The following is an 18,329-nucleotide window of genomic DNA, read 5'->3' as shown; positions in this document are numbered from 1 at the left end:
AGACAGCAAAACTGGTCCATTTGACTAAATGAAACACAGCCAGGAAAGGTCAGTCTTACCAGAATGATACCATCTGAGAGAGGCCCTGCTGAGGAAGTTGAGGGGTGACTGACCTGCCCCCTCCACCTGCATCCTCGCGCTCTGCTGCCCTCACAAATGAGGGTGTGCACTCAAACAGGCCTGGCAAGAGCTGAGAGTGCGCACACTAGGATAAGGACGAGCAAACTTAATTTCTGGCTACAGCTCAAGTCCAAATCCATGATCTTGGCCTTTCAAGACTGTGTTCTAGCCGGTTAACTGGCTAAAAGCACAGCAGTAACTTCAAAGACACACACAGACAGCAATCCCTGATTCTCACTGTGAAGATCAGTAATCAGTATATGCCCCCACTTTTAATGCTATGTCTTATTTCTATGTAACTTTTTGAATAGGTAACACACTCACACGGTTCAAAGACACAGGCACGCACACACATATGGTGAAAACCCTTGCATTCCCCTACCAGCAGTATCACTTTTAGTTTCCTATCTCTCAAGTTTCATTATGGAACTATAACAAATACTTTCTTAGCTCTCTCTGCGCTTCATCACCGCTCTGCATCTTGCCTTTTCGCTTCATCGCTCTCTGACGCTCTCCATTATCACTCCAGAAAGAAGTCCTACTTACAGGATCTAAAGTCTTTCCCAGGATTTCTCTAACCACGTTGCCACCCCCCGACCCCAACACATCCCCAGTGTGCTGAATGAATCACCTCAGGTCCTGGACTGCGTTCTGGGGCCACAAATGAGCTTAGCAAGACTGACTTCCCTAGAGAGGCCTCGCCTGCCCACAGGGCCTGCTCCCTCCTCTTCAGCGCCCGTCTGCAGTGGGTGCACACGCACCTTCAGCACCCAGTACAGCACCAACCACCACGGTGGTGATTTCTAAGTATTTGTCAAGGGAATGAAACAAAGCTTTAGGTGGCTGTACAGCATAAGGTCAAACTAAGTTTTGTTCTCCTTTCTGTGTTAGGTATATTCCATAAAGATTTCCTTCCTTTTGAAATGAATTCAGTTAACTCCAATTTTTCAGTCTTAATTTTAACCTAATTTGAAAGCACAACAAAGGATGTAGGGTTGCTACACTACAACACTGACATCAACAGGAGCACACATTCAGAAGGCTGGAAAGCAAAGAATGAGGAAGGAAACATCCGCAGAGCTTTATGGAAATCAGGAGCATGAGTACAAAGATGTTTCTACCTCAGTGTAAACATCCCCTCAACTGTACACATCACCAAGAAACAGTTCTCACCACTGCTTCCCTTGGACAAATGCTAGACTGAAACAGCCACTTTTCAGACAAAGAAGGCCTCTCTCCCCACCCCCCAAGAGCTCCACACTCTTACTACCAAGAGAACAATAGACCTAATTTGGTACTAAATTCTAAGAATTACTGAGGAGGAATCTTTACCAGCAGCAACTTATGTTTAACACTGAAATACTCTCATCAGCTGTGTTGAAAATGCCACTCCAACGTGAACCTCTCAGGCTGTGCAAGGTCCTTAAACCACGTGGAAGAGAGTCACGGAGTCCGTGTTTCTTCAACAGGAGCTTCCAGGCTAGGCTAAGGGGCAAGTGGGCACAATTTAAGGCTCCTTTAATTTCACCCATAACCACAGACCCTCAAGGTACAGCCTTACCTTCGTGACCCAGAATCTGCATCTCTTGTTTTTCTAGACGACACCATCAGATCAACTAACCTGGTTCCGGCTGTACTGCACTCTACCCCACTATAAAAAACTGAGAGCAGAGAGTCCCATGAAGACAGATCTCTGTGATAAAGGAACCTGCGAACGCAGCCCCACAGCACGCTCAGAGAGGTGTGAGCCCAGAACTGTGAGTCAGAAAACACAAACGCTCGGCCGCTCTCTGTCACCAGCTCCTTCTGGGACCTCAGGCAAGTCGGGGGACCTCTCTGCTTTGGTTTCCACAACTGTAAAAATGGAACTAATAACACCTGATTGCTACCTCACAGGAAAGAGGACGGGTTAATGAACACTTGCGAGGAGCTTTGAAGATTCAAAAGGTTGCTGGGTGCTAATGACAAACAATAACAGTCTGTCCATTTTCCTTTGGGTATCTACCACGCTGCAGACGTGGAGTACCGAAATGCTCCGAGTAGACTGGTCTTTGAAAACAACTTTTCTTCAGGCTATACAATTTTGAAAAACTCCAGAGGAAATGAATGACGGTAAAGTTTGGTATACCAGATAACGTGTGAGAAGTCACACACTGACGACAGACGCCCAAACTGCATTAGCTCTTGGGCTGCCCTGCCTCAGTTCTGCACACTGCCAGCTGGCATAAATATTTACATGGGCAGCATGTCTGAGTGACTATGGATGCCATAGTTAAGGCTATTAACTGGCTGACACGTCCCTGTTTCCTGCCAGAGAACGCTCCACTGAACATGCTTCTTACATTTCCCTTGATTATTTTTTAAAAATATTTAAACATGAAGAATAGTGTTTAAGATTATTTTGGGGGCTCCAAGTTTAGCTTACATTTCACTTAAAGGCTCTCCATCTTTTTTAAGATAGAGAAAAGGCTCAAATAACAAATGTTTAAACCCATATACAAAATAACAGGACTGCAGACTGAACTGGTTTTTACAAGTTGATATTGGGCTTTATATAAACACAGGTGTGCACACACACCCCCCCCCCCCAAAGATATTTTTTCCAATCTATACAGGTGGGACAATCTATATTCATTTAACTGGATGTTGATAATTGCAACTCATATCAAAATTAAATTCAAGATTAATATTTTGAAAGTTTACATTAACTGATGCACAAAATCTAGAAGTAAAAAACACAGGATTCATATCCAGTGATGCTGCACTATTTGAATAAGAAGAGTCAACCCAAAGAAAGTTTACGTGCCTTAAAAGCAGCTCAGTTTCAATACCTAAAGGCCTCACTTGGAAAATAAACGAGATAAAATAAGAAAGGAGTTCTTAAGAGGAGGTAGTAGGGAGGAGAGGAAGATAAGTCAAAAATTTCAGAACATCCTAAGTTTAACTTTGGGTTAAAGTACAAATTTAAGTTAGCCTTTGTTAAAGATTAATAACACTTTTTCAATATAACGTTACTTGTGACTTTATTGCAAAGAAAAAAGTTTCTGAATTTATTAGATTCTTAAAAAAAGCCCTCACTCATTGGACAGTCACTCAAAGTTTTCCATTGGCATGGCATTTTTCTTAACTAAGGATAAAATAAAAGGAGAAATTTGCTCATTCTCATTATGGTTTTTTTTGTCCTCAGGGATAGTAGATTGGAATGCGCAGCTAAGCTCCTTTCTTTCAATCCCTGAAGATGCGTAATTCAACCAAATGCATCTTTAAACCGAGCCAGCCCTGGGGGTCTAGTGGTTAAGACCAGCGTCTCACCTCCGCAGGGCGTTCGTTTCCCGGTCAGAGAAGCACCCCACCCGTCTGTCGGTTGTCACACTGGCAGCTGCATGTTGCTGTGATGCTGAGAGCTGTGCCAACGGGATTTCAAATACCAGCAGGGTTACCCAGGTTTCAGCGGAGCTTCCAGACTGAGACAGACTAGGAAGAAGGGCCTGGCCCCCCGCTTCTGAAAAAACTGGCCATGAAAACCCTATGAATAGCAGAGGAGGATTGTCTGATACAGCGCCGGAAGGTGAGAGGATGGTGCAAAGACTGGGTAGGGCTCCACTCTGCTGGACAGTAGGTCACTAGGAGTTGATGGCACTAACAACAACAAAATTTTAAACCTAATAGATTCCTAGGTTCAGGAAGGTATAAGTGCCCTTGTTAGGTCTTAAAACCTCGATCTGCTACCTCTGGATTCTGGTATGACTGGATCTAATTTAGGAAGGGGCGTGGGGGAGGGGAGGAGTGGGTCACCAAATTAACAAGACTTCAGAGTTTTCAATGTCTAGTAGAATATTTTAAAAAGCAGACAGAGAGGGATCAGCAGTGCTCTCTCAAACGTCTCCTCAGGATGAGGTCTCAAGCAGGCACCAACACAAATCCACATTTCCAGCAACCTGGTACAGTAGAAGTGGCCTAAACTCTGTCAGACAGTGTGAGGATTCTTCTGGCCTTGTCACTCACTCTTTGCTTAGGTCCACTAGTAGACACTTATTTTTGACACCTGTAAAATGGGCACAGAGCTTCTCTCCTGCGAGGCTGTGGGCGTTAAGTGCCTGTGGCAGCCCCTGGGACAGCCCCAAGGCACTGGCAGGTGCTCCACTAGCCACCTCCTCCCAGATACCCACCTAGTTGGAGAGTTTAAACCAAATCAGCAGAAAGATGGGAGATCACACTTAGAGCTTATGCAATGTATGTGTACACAGTGCAATACAGGATAATATAATGTAGCAACATTAACCCAAAGCATCATCGATTATTTTAGAGAGCTATCAAGATACTAAAACTGAAAGGTTTAGGTTTCTAAAACTGCTCTCATGTCAGATTTTTTTCTTAAGACATAAAGAAACAAAAAATACTATATACTTTCTGTGAATAAGTAAATATACATATTATTTATGTGAATACATATACACATACACAGTCTGGAATGACACACAGCATACTCCAAACAGTTCACTTTGAGAGACAGGAAAAGGTAAGAGATTTAGGGGATAAGGCCAAGAGAATTTTGGTTTTATTTATAATTTTTAAAAAATGTAAAGGTGGTATATTCACATATTATTTGACTAAATGAAAATGGATTTTTTTAGATTAGATTTAGAAAAGATTAGGAAAAGATCAACAGAAGCTAAGGCAGAAAGGACGGCTCTGGGTCTGGGGGTGACTTCACTGCCCACTGTGCAGTCGCTGCCCTCATCGTCTCTCACTGTGGCCCGAGAGGCCCGTGTGCACCACTGGCTAACCAGTTAATCTGGGGTTTTTTTTTTGAGGGGGAAGAGAAAAAATACAGAAGCTTAGTAAAAACAGGCTCAGAGTCATATTCGGCCCACACTAGAGAGATTTCCTAGTTTTCATTGGTGTCAGGACCCATGTACACTCCTAAAAAGTCTGGAGGACCCTTTCAAAGAGCTTGGATTAAGTGGGTTACATCTACTGATATTGAATAGATTAGAGAATGTTTAAAATATTTACTTAGTCATCTAAAATAATAGGCTCATTTCATGTTAACTTAAATATCATTATGAAAATAATATTATTTAAAAAAACTAGCAAGAAGAGCGGCACTGTTTTACACGTTTGCGTATCTCTAATGTCTGACTTAACAGAAGACAGGTAGATCTGCGCTTGTTTCTGAATTCGATTTGTTTGATATGTCATCTTGGTTGAAGTACATGAAAAAAAGCCCAGCTTCACAAAGACAAGTTTAGTTGAAAAAGGGAGGTATTTCAACAGCCTTTTAAAAAACCTCTGGATATTTTTCCTTGATTTTATGCTTTCAACAAGTGGCAGCTTCTTCAAGATTAGTTGCGATGTGGAATCTGAAACCATATTGATGGGTGTTTCAGTTCCATCAGAATCCTGCGGTGTGCCCCGCACTCAGACCATCTCTCCTGCCCACACGCGTCTTGTAGCATCATTTACTGCTCTTTTGGAAAGTGCTAGTGCTCAGAGTTATGCAGATCTCCCACTGTACACATCCACAGGCCCCGACTGCTAATATCGCCAGGAGTCTTCAGCACTGGGAGCTGTCAAGTTCACAATGGCAGACATAAGTTTCCCCAAATTCAAATTTTTGCTTGCAACCTTGAATTTTATCATGGGCAACAAACAGTGTCACAGTTGTTTCCCTTCAATGATAGGCTCACTTGGTTCCTTTTCGAGAAAACATCTGTCAAATACTCAAGTTTTAATAACCACAGTTTGTCTTTTGTTCTTTCAAGTAAAAATGATGTTTCTAAAAAAATGGCTAGTTCAGCTTGCAACTCAAACCACTGCGGGTTTTCCTGAGACAGCCAACGTCCTCCAGCACAGCAGGGGGCTTTATGCGAACGCCACACATCAGCACACAATATTAGAAGGTGTGGACAGAAAGGGCGAGATTTAACATAACTAACCACTTCCTGCTTCCTCAAGGACGTTCTCAGGTGACTGGTGTGCTCGTGGTGGGGAACAGAGTGGCCCCTGGCTGGACAGCACTGCCTGCTCCATGGAAGGAGCTGTCTCACTCACCACTGCCTTTGTACCATCCAGGCAAATGGCCACACACAGAGCCAGACAGGGCCTTGGTGTTCTCAGGAAGAGTTTTGGTCCTGCAGACCCCTTAAAAGTATCTCCGGGGCTCCAGGCGCCCTGGCACCACGCTCATGAACGCTGCCCTCTGCAAAGGCTGAGGACACCTTCACAGCTCGAGTTCTGAGAACACGGTATCAAACGCCACCCCGCAATAAGCTTGGCCTACTACACAAAGGTGAAAAGAACAATTCCTAGTGGCATGGGTACCAAAACCATCTACAAATGCAAATACACATGAACGCACACCCCCTCCCACCTCTTCCTCTTCAAAGCCTGCCAAGAATAAGGGACCAGCAACTTAGGAAGAATTGGGCTTGTTCCCCAGAGAGAAACATCACTATTCTCAAAACTCTCTAAGTCAAAATACACATCGTTCATGAATAACTCAATCAGCAGACAAAAATCCAAATACAGTATAAAAAGTTCAAATATCTCAAAGAGAATAAATAACCTAATCAAACAGTGTTAACAGTTCAAATTGTATTAAAAACACAACAATATTAAAACTTTAAACAGTAAAACAGAAGGTTATAGTTGAGATTCCACTTAATTCCAATACTATCTCAATTAAAAAATCCCAACAAAAAACAAATTCAGAGGAGTCAGATGTAGCAGGATTTGACAGTAAGACAGCAAACCTTTGGAAGCCAAACTGCTAAAGCATCAGAAAGCATCATACGCATTTAAAAACAACTAAAGGGAAATGACGTGAAATCACCCTATTTGGGACTAATCACAGATAATATCTCTAACTTCTAAAAACAGAAGTCCTTATGAATGTTATGCTAAAACTCTTTTCTTCAAGAGTTAAAAGCAGGGGGAGGAGGGAATGTACATAAATACTGATTTCTTATTTTACTTAAGAGATGGGACCCAAACAGGGATCAGTAAGTACACTCTCATGGAGAGGCCCTGGGGACGGCGCTTGAGATCATCTTATCAGGTAATTCTATACATAATCTACACGCAGAGCATAGTACAAACTCCAGGATTACTGATGATACTAATTTCCTCCAGGTGGTGAAATGACTAGCGGACTGCATGAGGAGAGAAGGCTTGGTGAAGGGTAAACGGGGGAGAGAGCCAGACGAGTTTCAAGATGAACGAACACAGGTATCACAGCTGTCGAAAAATAACACAAGCTGCGGTTAAGATGCTGGGCTCCGAAGTCCCACATCTGACCTAGAAAAGGGGTGACAACCACGGCAACCACTAACACTTTGAGAGCTGACGACACTCCAGGCACCATTTTAAGCACCTTCTACGTATTCATCACTCCTTTAACCCTCCAAAAACCCAAAGAGGCAGGTCATCTTATTCTCATGTCATTCCCATTTCCACGCACAGAGAGGGAGCAGCTTGCCCAAAATGGCTCAGCTAGCTGGTGGTCCTGTGGCTTCAGACCCTCGCTGTTCACAGCAAGCGCTCTCTCAAGTTCAAAGGGAACTTTGGTTTTATCTTGGAGCGTGCCTTAAAGGCTGTTTCACTTTAAGACATCAATAAACATGCAAATAAACATCAAATAAGGTGTACACTCCAAAAACACTCTTTGGTAAGATGGTGCAGCCACTATGAGTTAGCAATGAGGGCCTGGTGCTGGCTGGCAGGGGCACCCCCTGCTGCGAGGCTGCCACCACTGAGGGGGCCACTGGGAGCCAGGCTGCAAGGTCTCAACCCCACCCAGCCAGGACGGCCAAGTTCCCACCTGACTACTTCACTGACCAATTTGTCAACAATGGAATGAAAGGAAAATCGTAGGACAAGCCAAAACTTGAACATGAAAGACCACCGCTCACTATTTAGGAAACAATTTCTAAGTAATTACATCTCCTTTGCACATTTTTTCTAAAGCAGAACATTTAAAAGATATTTCTCTCAAATATTGCAAAAAAGTTTAAACCTACACAGAAATTGATTGAATACCTGTACCCCCACTTCCCGAGATTCAACAATTATTCGTGTTTTAGCATATTTGCTTGAGTTATTTTTCTCTCTGTGGTTTGAAGCAAGTTTCAGTGATCACGATACCTCCCTCTTCAACGCTTCAACCTGCCATCGCTCAGAGCAAGGACAGCTCCCCACAATGTCACACCCAGGAGACGCACGGGACTCCACAGCGCCCACAGCACTCTGCACTCAGCCTTCTCCAACTGCCCGAAAAGCCTCTTCCATGGGTTTGATTCTGTTGCTTCAGAACAAAGGTCTGCTACAGAGTCGCGCACTGTATTTGATCGCTACATCTCTTTATTTACTCAAACTACAAGGGTTTTGACTTATGAATAATTCAAGGAGCTAAAACAAAACCAGCCTTTACTTGCTGCAGTTTGCTCCTGCACTCCAGCCAATGTCTTTCCAAGATTAAAAAGATGCACTTTTCTTTAAGCGCGTCAGTGGGAGAAACCACCCCATTTTGTAGAGCTCTCCACAGCCTTGGGGTAATGCCTCCGTCCAACGGGAAAGAGGAGATGGAGTCTGAAGCAAGGCCCAGAGCACAGTAGTCACCTGTATCCACTTTTCCCACCAGTGACCTTGTACAGTTTCTCACGAGCCTCACAAGTACTATTTGACTGATCAATTAGCTAATACACCAATTAACTGTTACCGAGTGTTCTTTCAGAGAAATAACTTTTTTATTTTCAGTTCAACGCTGACTGAGTGCTTATACTCAAGGAACGACGGCAAATGTCATGAGAAGTAGCCAATTGACCTTGACTTTCCTCAGGATGCTCAGGATTCATGGAGGAGAGAAGAAAATTAAGGCACCAATGAATCCCTGGCAGACGTGCTGAGTGAGACGGGACGGCAGGGAAGGAGGCGATCAACTCCCCCTCACCAAGAACGCAGACACAGAATCTAACAGACTCTCATCTAAACCTGAGAGGAGTCTGAACTCCAGACACTCAAAGATATTACACTACAGAAAATGCTAACCATCAGAAGGTTCATGTGATGTGGAAGCTTTCCCCACCACCTCACAACACTCTAAAGTGGTGCAGACAGCATGAGCTCTGACTGTTTTATTCATTCTCTGTGGCTCTGGACAAGAGGCTCCCCTCCTCTTCTAGAACAAAATGGGAGCAACGCCTCACAGTGCTGGGCAGTTGTGGCGAGAGAACAGGGTTAGGAGGATGTGGCCCTGGTCCAGCACACGGAAGGCGCTCTATAAATGCTGCCTCTCCTGGGGCCGCCACCAGTAGCAGCTTGGGGACATGCAGTTAGGGTGGGGACCCTGGATTTGGCCTTATAGGCTGGTGACCTTGGGGAGAGGCACACTAGGACGTGTCCTGCTCCCCTCCCAGCCAGGAATGCTGGGAGGAACGTCAGTCACCGTTCACAAAAGCTTGAATCGACTGGCAGAGGACTGCGGGGTTCAGAGAACCACCGTGCAACTGCACCTGACATATGGAACCAGAGCAGGATGAGGAGCAGGTTGTACTCCAAACTACGCTGCCCTTGAGGAGTCTGTCCTTTTTCTAGGTTTAAAACACACACCCTTTTCTTGACTATTAACCTCATCTTTTTATTTTTCTCTCATTCTTCTACACAATTAACATACTTCAATGACAACATTCTAGAAGTTTAGCTTCTGCTGCAAGGCAGCAGTCATGATCAGAATTCTCCGAGGAGACATACCCAAGTTCAAGGGAAGACTAATTAACAAAAGGTGTGCAGGCTTTACACAAACATGCATCTCCCCGGAGAGCTACTTAGTTACTCTGGTAACGTTCCATCCTGTCAGGAACACAAAGGAAACAACTTCACGTACAGTGTCACCATAGGTAAGCTTTACACGTGCATTTCTAAACGGTCACTTCATAGAGAGTGACAGTTACACAACACATAGATGTTTGTGAAGCGAAAATCTTGAGTTGAGCTGATGCACTATTCGGAGAGAATGACTCACTGGTATGATCTTTTGAAGGGTCTTTTATTTTTGGTCATCACCGAAACATTCTTCCTTCCTAATTTTGGGGAATGAAGATAATCCTAGGTACTCACTACACTGCTGACTGCACACCACGCAGGTGTGTTCTGCATCTGGGAATCACTTCCACACTGCCTCTTGCACGTTTTTCTCTAAATTTTTAGTGGAAAGGTAAGATGTTGATCGAATTGGTGACTCAGAAGTACTCGTGAGAAACCAAACCTTTCTATAAACAGACCTCCACTTCCCAGGTAGAGTGGGTTGACACAAAAAGAGTGATTTGCTCCCCAGTTCCCCGCCCAGATTGATTGGCTACTTCTCAGTGTTTCCAAGACAGACTCAACAGCAGGTGAGCTTACTAAGAACCAGAACAAGATCAGAGCAATCAACTACCTTGCTGAGGCCAGAATAAACCCAGCTGAAAAAGGGTCCCACCACTCTCATCCTCACTGGCCATTCACACCTTTTTGGCTTGGCCATCCCTGCCTTCAAGCTGGCTCTGGAAACCCCACCAGGCCATCCCTTGCGGGAAGACGCATTGCAGCTGAAAGCCTGTGTGGCACTTAACGTAGTTTACTGATCTTAACAGGCAATCAGAAAAATTCAAGGAATAGTCCAGAACAGGGGTCAGCAGACTATGAGCTACGGGCCAAATGCGGCCTGCCACCTGCTCTTTAAACAAAGCTTTCCGGGGACTTGTTCCACCTGTTCATTTATTCACTGTCTAGGGCTGCTTTCATCACAGCCGAAAATATTTATCACCCAGCCCTTTCTGAAAAAGTTTGTCAATACCAGTCGAGAATTGCACTGTCAATATAGTAGCCACTAGATGCATGTGTCTCTTTAAATTTTAAAATGAAATAAAATTAAAAATTTGGTTTCTCAGTTGCACCAGCCACATTTTAAGTGTTCAGTAGTCACCTGCGGCCAGGGCTCACAGTGGATAGCGCAGAGAACATTTCCACCACCACAGACCGTTCTCTTGGACAGCACTGGAAGCACGGGATTTAAGTCATCAAGCTAAATTTACAGCCATCAAGTTCCAGGTGCTGCTTTCTCTTTTTACAGACAGAAAAGTTCACACTGTTTCAACGAGACGTTCCTTGCACACTGGTACTCTTTAGGATATGCCAATTGACCACATTAATTGAAAACTCTAGACCATTCAGTAGAAGATAACTATCAAACCCATAGGAACTACTAACCAGTTCAGTGACCTATTGATTTGTTGCTTGACTGTCCCCCCCCGCCCCCCACCCGCCCCCGTCAACGCTGAAAGCTGGGCCACAGAGCTTGCTTCACACTCGAGTCAGGAGCCTGCTTGGCACGTGGTGGTAGGGACTCGACAAATATTTGTAAAATGAAGGAAGAAATGAACCCTGGCACGAAACTGTCGTACACAAGAGGCCACTGAAACGGATGTTGATAAGGCGCTGGGAAGGAGCGCTATTCTAATACTGTGGCAAAGGTTCTGCAAACAGCCAACATTTCCATTTTAAAATGAGTTTGTTTTTTTAAAAAGATTCCAAACAAAACAAAACCACTGCCTGGGTTTGGATTCTGGCCCCACAATTCCTGGCTGTGTGACCTTGGGCAAGTTATTTTCCCTTCTGTGTGGAAGGCCCCTCCTTCCTAAATGAGAACCATGAGCACCCCAGAGGGCAGGAACTCAGTGTGGCCCGTCCAGCCTCATGACATCAGCCCCTGCTCTCCAGCACCTGCCCAGAGTTAGCGCTTCCTGTGTCCTGCGCCAGGGCCCCCATGCGGGGCTGTGTGTCACTGCCATGTTGAACCCCTCAGCACCGGACACACGGCAGAGCTGCTACTCGGATGTTAAACTGATCAAGAATCTAGAAGCCAAGGTAAATAATACAAATTTTGCTAAACCACACATCAACATGCTTGCTCTGAAAAGTCCTCGTGAGTAAATCAAGTGTTCAAGTTGTGAAATTAGAAATGACCCCACTGTTTGAACTAGAAGTCAGTTTTACGTCCTAAAGGTCACCCCTTCTTAAAAACTCAAGTCTCTTTCAAGTTAATGCACTTCACCACTTTTCCCTCCACAATCAGAGAGTAACACCCAGCCACTCAACCAACAGCAAGAAAACCAAAGCAGCCATAATAAGGTCTGGGAATCACCAAAAAAAAAAAAAAAAAAACAATGTGGTATAAGGTATAAAATCAAATGATTCCATTTCAGAACAAATTTATAGTTCAAAAAATGACGTACATTAAATGTCTAATAGAATCAGAAAACTCACAAGCCAAAAAAGTCTGTTTATAAGAAAATTCCTTAAAAGTATAAAAATATACATTTTACATGCAATAAAATTATCTTATTGCTAACTAGTCAGTGTTTAAGTACTAACTTAAATCTAAACACAATTACATTTTGTTTTTGCCCATTTGGTTCCTGCAACTACAATATCTAAACGCCATCTGTGGTCAGATTTGCTCTCTCCTGGGTGCACTACGAAACAATGCCTTTTAGCCGGACCTGCAAGTTGGCCACTGTGGATATTAACTCCCACCAGCTTCATTAAAGAGGATTTGAAGAGAAAAGTAACACCCATTTTATTCCAACAGCTCGGGCATTCACGTGGCTTTATCTTCCCTGGGTACACCCTAGGATCTGAAAAATCTTGTCTGGCATTTTAGTCATACGGACTATTAGTCACCTCGAAATCTTGCCCCCACCCTTCCTTAACACGAGTCCTTACAGGAGATTCTGACAGTTAAAACTGTTTTGTTGGGGATAGCTGTGACATTATAAATTTTAAAGTGATTTGATAAAGCTTAACATCTATTTTCTATTTCATCCAATTTTGATCAGTAAATTTATACAATATTTTAAAATACCAGGTAAGAATAAGTATATTACTACCCTGATGCTTATATTTTGAGTATTATTAATTACTATGGTAATTGTGTTTTTAAGCTATATTTTGAATCTAAATTTTGTATTAACTACAAGAGGCAAACTGTAATTATTATGAGATCTACATATACATTGAAAACTTGTTGCCATTTTAAATTTTAAAGTCAAATGCCAATATAGAGCCTATTTAAATGCAAAATATTTCCTACTATTCCGTGAAAGGGCTAACATCTCAGAAATTATGACCCACAATGGATTTCAATATTTCAAAGCATGAGTATGTTTCTCTTTCAGGCTCCATGGCAAGAATGCAAACAATCCTTTTAAAGGAAGTTCTTTTCTAATCATTTTTGCATATTTTCTGGCTGCAGCTCATCTTTAATTCAGAGATGTGTCCCTGATGAAACCCTTGTGGTGTTAAGCAACACAGATGTAACAGAAACTCTGCGTACAGACAACTTGGCCAGGCGCTGCCGGCCCGCCTCTCCTTCCTACCCCCACCCAATACCTTCCTCGGGCAGTGACTTCACATCCTTTGACATCAGCACTGCTCTGAAAGGGGGATGGGAGAGCGAGCAGAAAGCAGAAAAACCAGCTTTGAACTATGCATGCAAGGCCTCTCTCAAGACTCAAATTCTGTAAGTAGTTCGTAAAATGCCAAACTGCAGTGACACACCCGACCTCCTCTTGTTAAGTCTGCAGCGACATGGAATGAATTCTGCTGTAAAGGACTTCCTGCTTTTCTTATCTGAAGCACAATAGCCATTTATTAACTAACCACAGAAGGTTTCGATTCAGGGAAACACACGGTAACTTACCTCGAATATGGAGAAGGGCCACGGGCTGGAAAGGCCCATTGGAGTTGGCCGCATCCACCACCATCCTGCTGCCCGCTTTATTACATGTCAACATCTAGACTTCAGCGGGAAAGGCAGTGTACTCCTTAAGGCAAGAAACCAGCCTCCATTTTAGTTTAAAAAAAAAGACAAACTGAAGCTCTCTGCAGCTGGAGGGAACTGGCTGGTTCGTGATGTCAGCAGGCATGGAGCTCGCTGATTGGCCGGAAGCTGCAACTTAAAATGACACTAAAAAAACTGCAAATGGAAAGAGCGTTCTGTTTGGCTGTCAGCGTGCATGAAAAGCCTGGACATTTTTCGGCTTTCTGCGGTCTTCATTTCTCAATAACTTAGGCAAAGATCCCATCTCTTAGGGGGCAGGACTGAGGCCACAACCCCGGCTAGACTGTAAACAAATGATTCTGAGAGAGCTATCAAAAAAAAAAAAGTGTGCATCTTATGTCTCTGTGAAGTTTACATTTTAGCATTTCCCTAACTGGTACCCCAAATTAAATGGTATTTTATACCAACCTGGCCATCCTCTATTTTCCAGTTCTAATTACTTTAACATCTGCAGCATATTTAGCATTTTGGCAACCACTTTTTAAAAAGCAAATTGCTATTCAAATGTTACACAATTCCAATTCATTAGTTTGGACTCCCGTTCAACCTCTCCTACTACTAAGTTACGAACTTGCAATCCTCAAACGCTGGTTTTTCTCCAGACCTAAACTTTTCTCGAAAAAGTTCAGTTAATTATATAGAAAATGAAAGCTTCTTTATATTCAATAGCTAGAAAGTGCTACAAATTAAAGGTATTCATACGATCTGGCTGTGGGAATTAAAGAATGCCATCAAATGAAATGAAGTGTTCATTTTGGTCAACATATTAGATACTTTAAGTTTTAGGAATTTGGATAAAATTTAAAATTTTTAAATTAAAAAAGATATTTCACTTATTTTTATGGAGCTAGTATTAAAAGCTATTATTCAGATCTTAATTTCCTATCTTCAAAAAACGTTAATGTAAAAAGCTGTTAAAAGAAGAAAGACAACATTTTTGAGTTGGAGTATCCTCAGGGGAAGGCGGGATTGGAGAAATGATTCCCTACAAAAAGAAATACTATTACTAGCTCCAAATGAAAACCAATAAACTATAAAGAAAAATCTCTGCCAGGTAGAACTGAAAAACATTCCTCACCTATTCACACGTACAACTAAGTCTGTCCAAACCACATCTCTTTTTATAATTTCTCACACAACTCCCCCCACCCCATTTGCCCACTTGTGAACAGAAGGTAAAAGCCCTGTGGTTCCTAAACGTAATTCACAATAGTAAGAACCCCCTGAAACAGACTAGGGTTAGCAGATACATCTGTGGGTAGGCACTCGATACATTTCAATGAATGAATAAACTGCTACAATCCTTCACGGGTGCTTATTTAGTCAGCCTCACCAGTAAGAATGTAGTTTTCACTGTGTGTATGAATAACCACTGAAAAAACAGACAAGCAAAAGCAAACCAAATCCCATTCCTGCCCCACTTTCCGCAGAGCTGAAGGACGCTGCTGGCTTCCAGAGCTGGCCATGAAATTATTTATGACAAGCAGTGAGGAGTGGGCATCACCTGAGCATACTGCTGGCCTCACACCTGCCCGGCTCCTCTGCTATCTGAACAGCAGACATGGTTTAACAAGAGAGCCTGTGCTTTGAGTCAGGTAATGTGAACTGAGATTCTGGCTGCCGACCCTCTGGGTTCACCAGATGCGGGGAGGAGAGCTCTCCCTAGGACTCACCATTACCTTCTCACCCAGGGAGTGAGGCCAGGTGAGCTCAGACATAAGTGCAAGCAGGAACACAGTCTGCACAGGGCTTGGTAAGGGGTTCAGAAGCAGATGCTGACTGCAGATCTATACATTGAAAACAGAGAGACCTGCCCTCAAATAGTTTGATACGTCATACGAGATGAGATGAGGAAATGTGCTGATAAGCTGGAATGCAGAAATAAGGGGGAAAGAATCTTCATATAAAATATACAGATTAGATGTCAATGAAAAAGCAAAGACCTCTTGATGTATTTTTCCTAATGATCTCAGATCAAAGGATCTCAACTTTATTAGTGATTTTCCCCCATGCTCTTTTGAAGCCTTATGCATATAGAGTAGTTCTTTAAAGAACTCAAAGACTGTGATCTGGAAATCACTGATGAAACATACTCTAAAATATGAATAAGGCAACAAACAGATAAATACAATCACGTACTGCAGAACAACGTTTTGGTCAACAACAGACCACATATAACATATACGATGGTGGTCCCAGAGATTAGTACCATAAAGCCTAGGCGTGTAGTAGGCTATACCATCTAGGATTGTGTAAGTACACTCTACGATGTTCGCACAATGACAAAATTGCCTAATGACGCATTTCTCAGAAGGTATCTCCCTCATTAAGTGACGTGACTGTAATACGGAGAAAGGAAAAAAAAAGATGAACTGTTTAAAGATAAGGTGTGTTTCTGAACTGGAAGCATACATACTCTAAATATGCTGATGTCAATTTTTCCCCAAAGTAACTTACAGTTTTAAAGCAATTCCAGTCAAAATTCAGATGGCTCCATTATTTTTCCAAGTATTTGACAAAATACCTGGAAAAAAAAGAACAAGGCCGCTTCTCATGAGGAAGCCTAGTCCTACCAATTCTAAAGCTTAGGAATTAATGACAGTGCGACATGGGCTCAAGAGGCAGGTTAATGGAATAGAAGCAACAGCCCCCAAACTGCTAAGTATCTTTAGACAAGTGTTCGTGATAAAGAATGAATCTCACGTCAGTGGAAAGGGAAGATTAGCTGGATAACTGGCTATACGTAGGGAAAAGTCAATTTAAATCTTCACCTCACACCAAAATAGAATCTGAGATGGGTTAAATAAAAAACCAATTCAGGGTCAGCCCCAGGGGCCTAGTGGTTAAGTTCCGCATGCTCTGCTTGGCAGCCTGGGCATGGGCCTACACCACTTCTGTCAGCTGCCATGATGTGGCGGCAGCTCACATACAAAAAGAAGAAGATTTGGCAGTGGATATTAGCTCAGAGCAAATCTTCCTCAGCAAAAAGCAAACAAACAAAAAAACAATTAAATGAGAAAAACAAGGGGCTGGCCCAGTGGTGTAGTGGTTAAGTTTTTGTGCTCTGCTTTGGTGGCCTGGTGTTTGCAGGTTTGGATCCCAGGCATGGATCTACAGACCACTTGTCAAGTCACGCTGTGGTGGAGTCTCACATAAAATAGCGGAAGACTGGCAACAGATGTGAGGTCAGGGCCAATCTTCCTCACAAAAAAACAAAGAAAAACAAATCTAATCCCTCTCCACCCCCTTGAAGTCTCTACAGCTTTTACAATAAAAGGTAAGTGAATATCAAGTCTCGAGTTAGAAGAGGACATTTAAAAACACCAGACAAACTCCTAAGGGATATTGCTCACATCATATCAAAAAATTTATAAATTGGGGCTGGCTCGGTGGCACAGCAGTTAAGTGCACAAGTTCTGCTCTGAGAGCCTGGGGTTCGCCGGTTTGGATCCCGGGTGCAGACATGGCACCGCTTGGCATGCCATGCTGTGGTAGGCATCCCACATATAAAGCAGAGGAAGATGGGCATGGATGTTAGCTCAGGGCCAGTCTTCCTCAGTGCAAAGAGGAGGACTGGCAGTAGTTAGCTCAGGGCTAATCTTCCTCAAAAAAAAAAATTTACAGATTTCTGTATGTTCCCTCCAAAAAACAAAAGGAAATATAAATGCTATAAAAACAAGGAGTTAATAATATTACTATAATTGATTAGAAAAAAACAGGCCTCATGTTTAAATGATTCAGTTCACAAAAGAACTGATCAATAATTGTATGAAAAAGTATTTCTCTGCCTATCAAATCAACATAATTTCAAAAAATGATAATTATTCAATACTGGTAAAAGCATGCTGTAACCTTGCCAACAAATCTATAAATTGTTCTGATCCTTTCGGAAAATAATTTGGCAATATGTATCAAGGTTCTTTAAGTAATTTTACTTCTGGGAATCCATTCTACAAATGCAGTAGCTATGAGTGAGCATCATCACGTTTTAAAAAATACTTATTTTTACAATTGTGTTAAAATACACGTAAGATGAAATTTACCACCCTAACCATTTTTAAATGTGCAGCTCAATGGCATTAAGTACATTCACATTTTTGTGTAACCATCACCACTATCTACCCACAAAACTCTTTTCATCTTGCAAAACAGAAACTGTCCCCATTAAACACTAACTCCCCTCCCCTCCCCTAGACCCTGGCACCCACCATTCTGCTTTCTGTCGCTATGAAGTTGACTCCTCTCGGTACCTCAAATAAGTGGAATCAAACAGTATTCGTCCTTCTGTGACTGGATTATTTCACTCAGCATAACGTCCTCAAGGTTCATC

At 42.7% G+C, this 18,329-nt stretch overlaps 1 protein-coding gene across 11 annotated transcripts in view; it reads right to left on the bottom strand.

Moving 5' to 3' along the window:
- Positions 1-18,329, bottom strand: part of PPP2R5C (protein phosphatase 2 regulatory subunit B'gamma) — a 140,457-nt gene that overhangs the window by 81,455 nt on the left and 40,673 nt on the right. The window contains exon 1 of one of the 11 annotated variants that reach the window (XM_003364070.5): positions 13,859-14,216. The exons of 5 other annotated variants lie outside the window; for them this stretch is intronic. In XM_003364070.5, the coding sequence (XP_003364118.2) occupies positions 13,859-13,952 (94 nt within the window). In that variant the 5' untranslated portion in view covers positions 13,953-14,216. Of the gene's footprint in view, positions 1-1,681; positions 1,977-13,858; positions 14,217-18,329 lie in introns of those variants that run through there. 5 more of the 11 variants (XM_001489034.5, XM_070249534.1, XM_070249536.1 and 2 more) reach the window with 5 other exon arrangements.

This window comes from Equus caballus, chromosome 24 (assembly GCF_041296265.1).
Source record: "Equus caballus isolate H_3958 breed thoroughbred chromosome 24, TB-T2T, whole genome shotgun sequence".
Lineage (NCBI taxonomy): Eukaryota > Metazoa > Chordata > Mammalia > Perissodactyla > Equidae > Equus > Equus caballus.
This window is presented reverse-complemented; position numbering and strand designations above follow the sequence as displayed.